Genomic DNA, 15,071 nt, shown 5'->3' with positions numbered 1-15,071 from the left:
GATGGAAATATTGATTTATGACCTCGCCCATGTACCTCTAATTCCATGCACAGATTGCCCTGTTGTTCCCCAATGGGCCCCACTCTGTCCTTGGTCATCCTCTTGCTCTTAATACACTTATAAAATGCTCTGGGGAACCGGATGTTGAAATTTTAATTCAATATAAATCCGGAATTAGAAGTCTAATGATGATCATGAAACCATTGTCGATTGTCATAAAAACCCATCTGATTTACTAATGTCATTTGGGGAAGGAAATCTGCTGCCCTTACCTGATCTGGCCTACATGCGATTCCAGATTCACAGCAATGTGATGGACTTTTAAATGCCCTCTGAAATGCCACTCAATTCATGGGCAATTAGGGCTGGACAATAAATACAGGCCCAGCCAGCAGCACCCACAACCCATGAATACATTTTTTTAAAAAGCTGTCAGCAGCTTGACCTCCAGTATTCCAAAATAACACTAAATAATTACAGCAGTCAAAATATATCAACTGTAAAATTCTGCCTTAGCCTAAACTTTGGACTTGCATTCCACATTCCTTCAGTTTATGCAAGATCAGTTGTGATTAGTAGTGAAAATTACTTTTAAACAAACACTAACTTGCCAAGCGCATCGTCCACGTCACCACGACTAGGTTCCAGACCACGCACACGACCACGACATGTCAACGGCATTAGTTCGTCAGCTGGATAAGCATGTTCCTGTACAAATCCAAAAAAACTGAAGTCAATCTTTTTCACGCCAAAAATTGAACTCAATAGGAAGTAAAAGGTATTCAAGTTAAGACCAACAATAGTTTCATCAATAAAGTATAAGATATGCTATTCTACTTCTGTTCAAACCATGTAATTTGAGCTTGCAACCCAGGGCAGCACGGTAGCATAGTCGTTAGCACAATTGCTTCACAGCTCCAGGGTCCCAGGTTCGATTCCCGGCTTGGGTCACTGTCTGTGCGGAGTCTGCACGTTCTCCCCGTGTGTGCGTGGGTTTCCTCCAGATGCTCCGATTTCCTCCCAAAGTCCAAAGATGTGCAGGTTAGGTGGATTGGCCATGCTAAATTGCCCTTAGTGTCCAAAATTGCCCTTAGTGTTGGGTGGGGTTACTGGGTTATGGGAATAGGGTGGAGGTGTGGGCTTGGGCAGGGTGCTCTTTCAAAAGAGCCGGTGCAGACTCGATGGGCCGAATGGCCTCCCTCTGCACTGTAAATTCTATAATTCCAAACTTTACAAAGACTGAATAAATTCCCCATTCTGTCACAAGTTGAACCTGTACACAAATAGGTCACACAATGAATCCCTCAAAGCATCCATCAATCCTTCCACCCAGTCGGCGTGATGTCACACCGGCTCGAATCACCACTGGCTTCCAAAAACAAGAACCAGTCGCGATGACCACGCTCGGGGGCACAGAGGTGGTATAGCTCCTGTGTGGTGAGACACATGGCCAGTTGACACTGCCAGGGTACCGGGCAGTGCCAAGTTGGGGAAATCGATTTTAAATGCAGATAGAGGTGCCCTTTAAAGTTGTCGCCCTCATCTCGGAGTAGTCGGCCTTGCCAGCTCTATCAGGCCCTGCCCTGTAAGAGTGATAGCACAAATCAGGCCTTCAGATTGTGCACAAACTGCCAGAAAATGTAGTCTGAAAACTTGGGTTGTTTCTGGAGAGAAACATACTGTTTTTCAGTCAGAAGAGTTTGCTATTTTTCGGAAATATTCTGTCCTTAATGTCTAAATTCACAAATGAAGAACAGCCATTTGATGAGGTACTGGAGAGCTACTGACACTTTGCAGATACAACCCAACAAGTAGCCCGAACATTGAGAAGGAAGAACATTAAAATAAAATAGAAGTTCTGCTTAAATAGGAAGACATGTTACTCAATAGCCCATTGTCACGAATATCTAATTTTATGATGCATGTTTTAGGAGTATAACTTCTAGTATGAAGATTGCATTTTTAATAATTAAGATCAATGAAAAAAACAAGTTTGAGAAGCTGGTAAATAGATTTAAAATAATTGCAAATGAAATGTGAAAAATGTTCATTTAATAAGATCAGAGGTGGAAGTGTGTTAACACTAATCAGTGCTCCTTCTCTGGGTATCTTGATGGGGCAAATGAGTCTGCAAATGTTTCAGTCAGGGCTTTACATGAAGGAGTGGTTTGAAGTTGCGGTTAATTAGTTGAAATTTCTATTTGGGACATCCCAGATGTGCAGTGGTGATAAGATTACAGGGAGGGTTTTCTTGGTGTTGGGTATTATCTGTGTGCAGTAATGCAAGTTTCAGTTTGAATATTGGACCGCTTTCAAAATCACAAAAGGCCAAAGAATTGATAAAATTAGAATGAGAGAGAGCTAGTCAAAAATATAAAAACAAATCGCAAGAACCATTACAAGGATAAAAAGGAGTGGCTAAAATAAATATAATATAATTCATTTAGAAAAGCATAGTATGATCAAAGTTAACATGGTTTCATGGAAGTGAAATTAAGTTTGAAAAATGTATTAGAACTTTTTGAGGATGTAATTAGTAGGCCAGATTAAAGGGAACTAATTGATGTGGTATTCTTGGAATTGCAAAAGACATTCAATATGGTGTCGCACAAAAGATTAATATGCAAGATAAGGGCTCAGTGAGTTACGTGTAATGTATCATCATGGCGAAAGGGTTGGTTAATGGGCAGGAAGCACAAAGTATGGATAAATGGGACATTTGCAAGTTGGCAAGCTGTAACTAGTGCAATGTTTCACGATCACTTTTCGTGTCTCAGCTATTTCCAATCTCGATTAATAACTTAGACGAAGAGACAGAGTAACATGTCAAAGTTGACTGACTATAGAAAGCTCAATGAGAATACAAGCTTTGAAGAGGACAAAAAAAAAGGCCCCCAAAAGATGCAGAGGTTACGTGACTAGGCAACAAGGTATCAGCTAATGTGGGAAGTGTGAGGTTATTCACTTTGGTAATCAGAATAGAAAAGCAAAATATTTTTTTTAAAAAAAGGTGTGTAACTCATTAATATTGATGCCAGAGGGACTTAGTTGTACTCGTACAAGGAATGCAAAGTTAGCATGAAGGTACAGCAGGCAATTAGAAAGCCAACTGCCATATTGGCCTTTACAATAAAGGGATTGGAGTACAAGAATAAAGAAGACTTGCTACAATTGTACAGGGCTTTGGTGAGACCACACTTGGAGGCTCTTATTTGTTTTTCAGAGCCTCCTGATCTTTCCTGAAAAATGATTTTGGGGGGGAAGTTAATACTTTGATCTCGGAGTTTGTGTGGGCGGGGCAATAACCACGGGTAAAGAAGGTGCTGTTGGAACCGGGGCGAAGGAGGTGGGGCCGGGCCTTGCCAAATATAATGAACTATTACTTGGCAGCGAATGTAGCCATAGGTAGGAAGTGGGTAGTGGGGGTGCGGGTGAGCGACCTGACAGAGTTCCTAGACTGGAGAAAATCAAGTTCGCCTTAAGAGGGTCGGTTGATGGGTTTTACAGAGATGGAAGCCGTTCATCAACTTCTTCAAGGAAAATTGAGGTGTCAGCAGGGGGTGGGTTAAAGGGGTTAAAATGGGGAAGGCAGGTTGGGTGGAGGGGGAACGACAGGGAGTTTGGGTAGTTATTTATTTGTTATGAGGTTTCGGTTTGTTCTTACTCTTGTGTTGGTTTGTGTTTAATGTACACACAAATGCCTTAATAAAAATATTTTTTTTTAAATGCAACAAGACCTGGACAATATCCAAGCTTAGGCTGACATGTGGTAAGTGACATTTACGCCCCCAGGTGCCAGGAAATGGCCATCTCCAACACGAGAGAATCTAACTATTACCACTTGAAGGAGTAAAGTGGAAGGAGAATTGGGAGAGGGATAAATGGAAGGGGGTAATTGGGAGGAGGTAAAGTGGAAGGTTGAATGGGATGGGGAAATTGGGAAGGGGTAATGGGGAAGAGGAATGGGGAAAGAGAATTGGAAGGGTAACTGGGGAGGGGAATAGGGAATGGTAATTGAGAAGAAGAATGCAGAGGGGGATTGGGAAAGGGAATGGGGAAGGTGTTATGGTGAAAAGTAATTGGGAAGAAGAACGGGGAGAGGGAATTGGAAGAAGGAGTGGGGAAAGGGAGTACAGCAGGGTAACTGGGAGGGATTATGGGGAGGAGTAAATCGGACAGGAGTCTATGCATTGGGAAAGGAGGGGAAATTGGGATAGAAATTTTTGGAGGAGGCAATGGGGAGGGATAACTGAGTGAGAGAAATGGGAAGGGTAATTTGCAGGGAAATAGGAAGGGGATAATCCAGACGGAATGGGGAGCGGTAATTGGAAGCTGATTGGGGAATGAGCAGTTCTAATTATGAGGTGAGAGGGAACGGTAATGGAGAGGAGAATGGGGAAGGATGAAAAGGGAGGGGTAATGGGGAAAGGTTATGGGGATGAGGGGGAGACTTGGGAGGGGTTAATGAGAGAAAGTGGAAACAGAGAGGGGTGTGAGGGAATGATAGGTGAAATAAAGTAGCAGGGAGTTAATCAAGAGAGATAGTGTGATGGTGTGCAGAGGGGAAATACGGCCTGGAAGGGAAATAGAACATTGGAGAAAAGAAAAGAGAGCTGTATATATTCAAAAGTGCTGAATTTAGAAGGATATGGAGATAGGGCTTGGGAATGGGACTAGTTAGGTTGCTCTTTTGGGAGCCGGTGCAGGCCCGATGGGCTGAATGGTCTCCTTCTGTGCTGCAGATAACAAACAAATACATCAGTGAATCCTTGATGTTAGCGTTGGCCAGAAATTGAACTGGGCTAACCATACAAAAGCCGGTCAGAGGCTAGGAATCCTGAGCCGATCAACTCATCTTCTGACTCTCCAAAGTCAGTCCATAGTCTACATGACACAAGTGAGAAGTGTGACGGAATACTCTCCCCTGGACTGAATGAGTGCAGCTCCAACAACGCTCAAGAAGCTTGACACCATCCAGAACAAAGCAGCCTGCTTAATTAGCATCTCTTCGACAAATATCCACTCCCTCCTACACTGTTGCACAGTAGCAGCAGTGTGTACCATTAACAATATGCACTGCAGCAACTCACCAAGGCTCCTTAGCACTTAACCAACCCATTACCATCACCATCTAGAAAGGCAAAGGTAGCATAGAAACACCACCACCTGGAAGTTCCCCTACAAGCCACTTGCCATTCGCCTTTGAAATATATCACCGATCCTTCTGTTGCTGGATCAAAATCCTGGAACTCCCTCCCTAATACCACTGTGGGTATAGCTACATCACACGGACTGTAGCAGTCTCAAGGGAAATTAGGGATGGGCAATGAATGCTGGCTTAGCCAACGACATCCACATCCCTGAAATGAATTTTTTTAAGTTTTGGTTTCCAAAAAGGAAGGAAGGATAATAATTTATTCCCACAAATTCTAATGTGACAACTGCCTCGTCAAATAACAATGCAACAAAATGTTGATTCAACTCCAATCTTCTAACACAGGTATACTATTTTGCAACTGATAGTCTCAAAAGAGATCTCACTCACTCACCTAGAAGTGTACGACAGACTGTCACACAGGTTCCAATGACATATCTACATTGCCAGCCATTATCATTTCTGTTCATGAGTAGTTAATCCCACTCATTTTGTGAAAGGTGCATTTTGATTAGTTGCAATGTTCACATGCTTTCCTATCTGTTATGACACACTGAGTAAAGGGGTCAATAACCAGGGGGCATAGATTTAAGGTAAGGAGCAGAAGATTTAGAGGGGATTTGAGGAAGAAAACTTTTCATCCAAAAGGTGAAGGGAATCTGGAGCTCAACTGCCTGAAAGGGTAGTAGAAGCAGGACCCCTCAACATTTAAGCAGCATTTAGATGAGTAATTTAAATGCCAGCGCATACAAGGCTACGGACCAAGTGCTAGAAAATGGGATTAGAATAGTGCTTGATAGCCAGCACAGACATGATGGGCTGAAGGGCCTCTTTCAGTGTTGTAAAACTCGATGACTCTATGCACTAAATATACCTCGTGCTTTGTTTCAAAAGGAATTACATTTTTCAAATACTCTATTAGCCAGCTTTGTGCAATGCTACCCAAAACTCACATTTAACCAAGTTTAACCTGAAGCAAAATATTTTAAATTGTACTGTACCAACAGAGGATGTGAGCATTACAAGTGTGCTAAAAGAGCTAGTGGCATCCTACATCTGTTTGCTTATTAAAATTCAACTTTCTTGGTGCAAGTCAAGTGCCAAATCCATTTTTATTTTTGCTTGACAAATATTTAAAAGTGATGTTTGCATTTGTACGACTCGCATCTTTAGAAATACAGTAAAAGCAAAAATATATTAACAAATTCCTTCTTTTGAATAAGCAATTTGGGCACTTTTGGAGTTGTTTTTTAAAAATTGATTCAGAACATGATGCCTTTTACAATAGTTTAACATTCCTATTGTGGAACTGTGATCTGTTCACCCAGTTGCTCATATCCTGCTTTACCAAGGTGTGACCCATGTGAGCTCAGTAACAAAGCCAAACATTGGAACTGAAGATTGAAATGACCACTCTGCTGCCTATTCATCACAGAACAAGCAGAGCTAATGGTGGAGTTCTGGCTGTTTGTTAACAGGGCAAGTACATGTTTGTCTTGTTCAAGTTTTATGATCATCCCAAAAACATAATAAAAGCTACAGCAATAAAAAAATAACATGGCTGAGAACTATAATGTCAATGATGTAGCAAATGTGCTATCTGAACTTTCATATGTGGCATGATTTCAGGAGAATCAAACTGGATAAAGCAATGGCTTTCTACTCTATGGCTAGGGGTGGGATGTCTTTTCCATATTACATTTTCATCTCGGAAAAAGTAACATTAATTCTTATTTTCAGGTCAAATGACATCTCTACCACTGAAAAGTCCTAATAACATCAACATTGCACCAAAATATAATCATTTTCACAATGATCCAAATTCACGTCAATCTATTCAATCAACAGCACGCCCCCCCCCCCCCCCACACTACTTTGCAAGATAGCAGAAACAGCTAATTTTCATAGTACAGTACTTTATAACTCAAAGGATTTACTACCCGAACAGAAATCAAGTAGCCATTTCCATTTGCTTATAACAGATTAAAAACAGCAAATGATTGCAACGTTACACATGCATTGCACCTGTGGGTGACACTGACGGTCACATTGGGTAACAGTAAGTATAATAGGGCTCAACTAATGTTACATAACAACTTCACTGCACAGAATCATTTGCTGATAGGCTGATGCAATAAATTATAAAGTAAAGGTTTATGCAGGCAGCATGATGGTGCAGTGGTTACTGTTCGTGTGGAGTTTGCACATTTGCCCCCTGTTTGTGTGGGTTTTGCCCCCACAACCTAAATATGTGCAGGATGGGTGGATTGGTCACGCTAAATTTCCCCTTAATTGGAAAAAATGAATTGGATACTCCGGTTTCCTCCCACAAGTCCCAAAACACGTGTTGGACATTTTGAATAGCATTTGAAATGTTAATGTAAGCCTACTTGTGATACGCATAAAAATTATTACTACATTATCATAATATGCAATTGACCACAATGGCAAATTATAACATTATGGCCTTCCATACAGACAGTGGGGACACATTTACTCATCAGTCTCTGATTCTACTTCCACACAAATTTGCTGAACCAGTTCAGTGCATCAGTATGCTGACCTGGGCTTGGATTGAAAATGCACAATCAATCCTGAATTTAGCCTGCACATCTTTGGGTTGTGGGGGAGAAATCGCTCCTTAATTGGAAAATATTGGTTATCTAAATTTTATTTTTTTTAAATAAGTAAGGTTTGGTGCAACTTACCATGTAATTTTGATAAGCATGATCAAACATCTCTAGTACTTGATCCCTGTAAGTTAAAAAAAAGTATCATGGTCAAGTTCAATTGTAAGGACACAATTACACTATACATTTTACCCTATATTACAAGGTTCCACACTTTAAAAGTACTTCACTGTAAAGTGTTTTGACACATCTCATGGTTTGAAAAGCGCTATATAAATGCAAGTCCTTCTTGTTACAATTACATCTGGCTGGGGCCACAACAGCTTTACAGTAAAGCAGGCAGGCAGACCCCTTGTAGAAAATTCCTGAGAACAATTCAGTGGTTAAATACACATTTCCTAGGGCCCAAGCTTATGCAATTTTAGAAGCATGTACACAAAGAGCATTGTGAATAGATCAGTCTGCAACATTGGAGAAGAATTTCAGTAAGGATCTGTCATTTGTGCCAAATTGCAACACAAAGCAAAAGCAGTGTCATTCAAAATGTTTTGGAACAGTTGAAGCGGTTATAAATAGATGGTTGCTCATTGAGCCAACTAAACATTTAAGCCATGCCAAATCATTTCCACGTACCAACTTGCAACATGGAGAGAAATTACCACCGATTTTTATTCGGTTACCAGATAGGATTTTGTCCTTTTGTAGGCAGCAGGAGAAAAAGACGAGAACTTCGGCTCACTTCAAATTTGGTGCTAAGTGCAATCCTGCTTTTCCCCAAGAACCGAAGAGAATTTAATTTCAATCAAAGAAAATTTGTGCTAGATACTTGTGTGAACTACTAAACATGCAATGACACATATGCTTCAATTATATGCAAAAAAGGAAAAGACGGCAAAATAATGTGCCACTTTTGAGTCATCAGAAAAGTCATCACTTTAGAATCCTTTCTCCTACTCCCACACAAACCAAAGATTTCTTGATATTTTTACTCTAATCTGCCAGAGGGCAAATCCCCCTGTTGGTTTCAGCTATGCTTTTCAAACCTTGTGCGAGTTTAAAACTAACACCTACTTGAATCATAGTGGACAAGATTTACCACACTCCCTGCGCAGCGCGTTTCACAGCAGCAGAGGCAGCCTGCCACTGGCCGGCGTGGGATCTTCTGAATTCCCTGATGTCAATTGGGCTTCCTGTTCTATGCACCCCCCCGCTACCAGGAAATCCACAGCAGAGGTCCGTCGCCAACGGGATCAAAGATCTTGCCATCGAAACTGGCTGGAAAACTCAGGCCGTAAATCTGTCACTGCTCAACATTGAAAGATTGAACTATTACAAGCCAAAAACTTGCACGTTTTTAGAGGAAAAAGTGACTTTTTGGCCAGACGTGAATAGCTGTAAATTACTACAGTACTATTGTGCCTAGACTTACTAGGTAGAAACAGAGATGTAACTTGCAATCACTTAAATGTGTAAGTAGGACAGATAGTGGTGTAATGGTAATGTCACTGGATTAATAATCTAGAGGCCTAGGCTAATGCTCTGGATATGGGTTTAAATCCCACAATGACAGCCGGTGGAATTTAAAATTCAATTAATGTTTACAAGGTAAGTGTTCGATGAACAGCACAAACACGATGGGATGCTGTAAAACTCTGACTCTAAACTGAGCTTTAACTGTGGAACAGGATGTGGGTGATGGCAAAATGTTTATCTGAAGATTCAAAATAAAACAATTTGTATCTGAAATTGTATGAAGCAGTTGGATGGGAGCATATATTACGGTAAATACCTCTGCCCAACTATTGTAGATTTTATTTTAAATGTATTCACAAACTAATCTGGCACATTCTCAAGCCTCTGAAAATTTGTGGTCACCCAAAACTGTTTCCCGAGTCCTAACTTGCACCAACTCCTGTTTGACCATCACCTCTGGGTTCACTGATCAACATTGCACCAAGTTAAACATGCCTTAATTTAAACATTATTATCCTGGTTTTCAAATCCCTTTAAAACATTCACTACTTATCTCTCTAATCTTTACAATCCTCTAAGATTCCTGTTCTCCTTCAATTTTGGCCTCTTAAGTAGGCCAAATTTCAATCCCAGGTTCGATCCCGGCCCCAGGCCATTGTCTGTGTGGAGTTTGCACCTTCTCCCAGTGTTGTGTGGGTCTCACCCCCACAACCCAAAGATGTGCAGGGTAGGTGGATTGGCCATGCTAAATTGCCCTTTAATTGGAAAAAAAAGTAATTGGGTACTCTAAATTTATTTTCAAAAATGATGCTCCTGTGAAACATCTTGGGATGTTTATTATGTTAAAGCCATTATATAAATACACATTGTTGCTTTTGTATTCAGTACAGGGTTTTCACTCAGTTTCACGAATAAAGAATGCCAAAATCTATGTTTCAGAACCCTTCAACTATGAAAGTAAACATTTCAGGAACTGCATGATAAACATATTCTAAACTCATTCTTCATGTCGCCTTGCCACAATGTAATTGAATCCAAAATCTTTCAATTAAACATTACAATTAAACATTACAATCTTCTGTCATTCAAATTAACTTCAATTGAGATGTAAAAGAATGAATTACTTCAATGTATAATGTCAGCTTTGATTTAGTTGGTAGCACTCTTGCTTCTGAATGATAAGGTCCTGCGCTCAACACCAAGCCTTGAGCACAATATATCAAGCCTGACACTCCAGTGCAGCATTGAAGGAGTGTTGCACTGTTGAAGGTTTTTTTTTTAAAAAAAGAGGTTCCATCTGCCCTCTCAGGTGTATGTGAAAGATTCCAGGGCACTATTCTGAAAAGAAGCTATCCTTCAACATCACAAAAAACAGATTATCTGATCATTATCACATAGCTGTTTGGGAACATGCTGTTTTCAAAATGGCTGCCAGGTTTCCCACATTTACAACAGTGACTACACTTCAAAAATTACTTTATTGGCTTTAAGGGTGCTTTTAGATTTCCAGTGGTCTTAAAACATGCCATATTAATGCAAGCTTTTCTTTATTTTTAAATAGCATTTTGCCATGTTAAAATACCGGATATCAATTCATATAATAAATTACATTTGGAATACAATGATTATTTCATAAACAAACACAGTAAATGTTCTAGGCCAGTAAACATCCCAAAAATACCAATGGCAGAACAACCAATCTTATGTTTCCAGCCCAAAGAGGGAAGCATTGCTGGATCTCGTCCTGGATCAAAATGCCAATTTCAGTGGATTGAGAACAGATGTCTCAGGGAAAATGGAATCAATGATTAGCAGGCAAAACTGTAATGGAACAATAGGCTGTCTTTAAAGAGGTAGAGGTACATTCCCACAAGCAAGAAAGATTGTGCAACCAAAGCTGGAGCTCCTTGGAGGAAGAAAAAAAGAGAATAAAACGAAGCTGATAAAAGGGGGTACATGACAGATGTCAGGTCGGTAGTACAAGAGAAAACCATGCTGAATAAAAAGCTCAGAGAGAAAGTGAAAAAGAAAATGAGGGGGACAAAAAAAAAGAGAATATGAGAAGAGATTAGCAGCTAATGTAGAAGAGAATCCACAACCTCTTTTGGGAATATAAATAGTAAAAAGATAGTTGGAGGAGGGGTGGGACCTATTAGAGAACAAAGTGGTATATATGGCATTGAGATAGAAGATCAACCATGGTCGCACAGAATTGTGGAGCAGGCTCGATGGACCGAATGGCTTACACCGGCTCCTGTTTTCTATGTTTCGATATTTCTGAAAAAAAGGAAGGCACAGGACATGGCTAAGGTACTAAATGAATATTTTGTATTATTTATCAAGATGATGATGTTGCCAAAGCCATAGTGAAAGAGGACTAAGTTGAGAAACTGGATATGCTGGGAATTAATAAAGTGGAGATACTAGAACGACTGGATGGACTTAAAATTAAGTTCCCATGACTAGATAGGATACATTCAAGGATGTTGAAGGAAGGGTGGAAATTCTGGAAATACTGGCTCCTTAGATACGGGTGATGCCAGACATTCAAGAAGTGGTGCAAGGATAAACTCAGCAATGACAAGCCAGTCAGTTTAACATTGGCGGTGAGAAAGCTTTTGGAATTGATAATCCGGCACAGAGTTAACAATCGCTTAGACAAGTGTGGATTGATCAAGGAAAGCCAGCATGAATTTGTTAAAGGCAAATCGTATTTAAGTAACTTGATTGAGTGTTTTTGATGAGGTATTAGAGGATTGCTGAGGGTAATGGACTTTGTGTGATATATGTGGAGTTCCAATAGGTATTTGATACAGGTCTGCATAATAGACTTTTCAGCAAGATTGAAGCTCATGCAATGAAAGAGAAGTCACAACATGGATATGAAGTTAGCTGAACTACATCTAAAAGAGAATAGTCAAAATTGCTATATTTTGGTTTGCAGAAAGGTATATAGTGAGGTTTTCCAAGGGTCAACACTAGGACCACTGCTTTTCTTGATCTTAGGTGTACAGGGCATAATTCCAAAATTTGCAGATGACATAAAAACTGGAAGTAGAGCAAATGTGATGAGGGTAGGCCTCCTCCTGTGCTCTAACCATTCTATTACTCTAGGATAATGAGAGACTTCATGGGGAAATTAACTGGGGAATGGCCCAAGCTGTGGAAAACTAAATTTAATACACAGTGATAGATTGCGATAGGAAAAGCGAGATGAGTCAATATAATCAAAAGGGTACAATTCTAAAGGAGGTGGAGGAACAGAGAGCTCGGAGTATATGTACCCACATTGTTGAAGTTGGCAAGTTGAGAGAGTGGGTTATATTAACAGGAATGTAGAAATGATGATGAAGCTGTATTAAAGACAGGCTGAACCTCAACTGGAGTATTGTGCACAATTCTGGGCACCACACTTTAGGAAGGCTTTAGAGAGAGTTCAGAAAAGAGTCAGAGTCACAGTGCACAGAAAGAGACTCATCGGACATCATGTCTGTGCTGGCCATTAAGAACCTGTCTATTCTAATCCCATTTTCCAGCACTTGGTCCATAGTCGTGTATGTGATGGCTTATCCAAGTGCCTCTTAAATGTTGAAGGTTCCTGCCTCTACCACCCTTTGTGAGTTCTAGATTCCCACCCTCTGGGTGAAAAGGTTTTTCCTCATATCCCCTCTAAATCTCCTGCCCATCACCTTAAATCTACACCCCCTGGCTATTGACTCCTCCACTAAGGGGACAAGGTTCCTCCTATCTATTCTATGTCCCTCATAATTTTGTACATCTCAACCAGGTTCTCCCACCCCCCCCCAAAACCCCCTCAGCCTTCTCTGTTCGAAGGAGAACAACTCCAGCCTAACCAGCCTCTCTTCATAGCTGAAACACTCCAGCCCAGGCAACATGCTAGTGAATCTCCTTTGCACCCTTTCTAGTGCAATCACATCTTTCCTATAGTGTGGTGAGAATGGTTGAGGGATGAGAGACTTCAGTTACATCGATAGATTTGAGAAATTTGGTTTTTCTCCTTAGAGAAGAGATTAAGAGCAGATTTGGTAGATATGTTCAAAATCATGAGGAGGTCTAGATAGAGTAGATAGAGAGAAACAATTTCCATTGGCAGAGGGTCAAGAACCAGAGGACACGAATTCAAGGTAACTGGCAAAAGAAGCAACGGTAGCATGAGGAACTTCTTTTGTGCAGCAAGAATTTTTGATCTAGAATGCCCTGCCCAAGAGTGTGGTGGAGACAGATTTAAACACAGCTGTCAAACGGGAACTGGATAAGCACCTTAATGGAAACGAATTGCAGGGCCATGGAAAAAAGACATGGGAGTAGGAGTCACTGGGTTGCGCTTGTAGAAAGCTGGCAGGGCTACATTGGGCCAAATGGGATGCAAATGAAGTTTACAGTGGCCTCTGGCAGGTTTTCAGACCCGCCATGGCGGGCACCAGAAGTTCCCACTGTAAATTTATGCTGGTTTGAAACCAATTTCTGGGCATCCTGCCATATCCTACCCCATGCCTACCATCTCACCAGCAGGGGCTTGGGGGAAATTCCGTCCCTCATGTCCTCTCCACAATTTACTCCCCTACCTACAAATGTATCTCAACGAATTTAGCAATAGTACAATTGGTCCTTTTATCCAAGTCATTAACATAGATTGAAAATACTTGAGACCTCAGCACTGATCCCCGTGGCACTCTATGGCCTACATCTTAACAACCTGAAAATTACCCATTTATTCTTACTACGTTTCCTGTTAGTTAATCAATCCTCTATCCATGCTACTTCTTATACTGTGAGCTCTTATTTTATGTAGTACCCTTTGATGTCACACTTTGTCTATGTCTCTTGAAAATCTTAGTACACCAAATACACATGTTCCCCTTTATCCATATTTCTTGGTTATTTTCCAAAGAGCTCTCAAAAGTTAGTCAAACACGAGTTCCCTTTCACACCATGTTGACTCTGCCTATTCCACTGAGATTTTCTGAGTGCCCTGCTATAATAATTCCTCTTTAATAATGGATTCTAGCAGTTTCCATAAGGCAGATGTTAAGCTAATTGGCCTGTAGGTTCCTGTTTTCGGTCTCCCTTGTTTCTTGAATAGAGGAGTTAGTTACATTCACTAGTTTCCAATCTGATGGCATCTTTGTAGAATCTAGGGAATTTTGGAAAATTAAAACGAATGCATCTACCACCTCAGCAGCTACTTCTTTTAAGGCCCTAGGGTGAAGTCCATCAACACCTGGGGACTTATTGGCCTTTAGCTCTAATAATTTTCTCAGCACCCTTTCTCTGGTGACTAATTGCCTCCCTCCCTTTTTACTTTTGCCTCCCAGTTATATCTAGGAAATTACTTCTAGGATATGTCCTCAACAGTGAAGAAGGAAAGACACTTGGCATGTAGAAAAGGGATGGAGTAGTCACGGCACAGAAGTATGAGATCCACCAGCCTTCCACCAGCCTTCAGCCAGGTCTAATATGTGCCTCAAGAAGGTTGAAAAATAAATTATTGATGGGAGAGGAACAGGCAGTTTTTGAACCAACCTTTTTGTTCAATGCGGTTTCCCAAAAGTTACTATTTTAAATGGTTCTTTAAAAAAACAAACGGAAACTAATTAACACAACAACAGTCGCATATTATTTGCATTAAAACAATGATCTGGTCACTAATAAAAGAAAACACTGGCATCTCACCAGCTTGCACAATAAAACAGAGAACAAGTCTTTTTTGGGGTTAAATAATTTACATCTTGTCAAAGCAGCAAACTTTTACATAAAAGTAGGATTTCTTAATCAAATGTTCCGAGAGGAAT

At 40.5% G+C, this 15,071-nt stretch overlaps 1 protein-coding gene across 3 annotated transcripts in view; it reads right to left on the bottom strand.

The window, feature by feature from the left end:
• edem3 (ER degradation enhancer, mannosidase alpha-like 3) overlaps positions 1–15,071 on the bottom strand; it is an 85,561-nt gene that overhangs the window by 55,462 nt on the left and 15,028 nt on the right. For all 3 annotated transcript variants that reach the window (XM_038794651.1, XM_038794652.1, XM_038794653.1), the window contains exons 2-3: positions 7,864–7,909; positions 608–708 (exon numbers count right to left, since the gene is read on the bottom strand). In XM_038794651.1, coding sequence (XP_038650579.1) covers positions 608–708; positions 7,864–7,909 — 147 coding nt within the window. The remainder of the gene's footprint in view (positions 1–607; positions 709–7,863; positions 7,910–15,071) is intronic.

The sequence above is a fragment of the Scyliorhinus canicula genome, chromosome 4 (genome assembly GCF_902713615.1).
Source record: "Scyliorhinus canicula chromosome 4, sScyCan1.1, whole genome shotgun sequence".
Lineage (NCBI taxonomy): Eukaryota > Metazoa > Chordata > Chondrichthyes > Carcharhiniformes > Scyliorhinidae > Scyliorhinus > Scyliorhinus canicula.
This window is presented reverse-complemented; position numbering and strand designations above follow the sequence as displayed.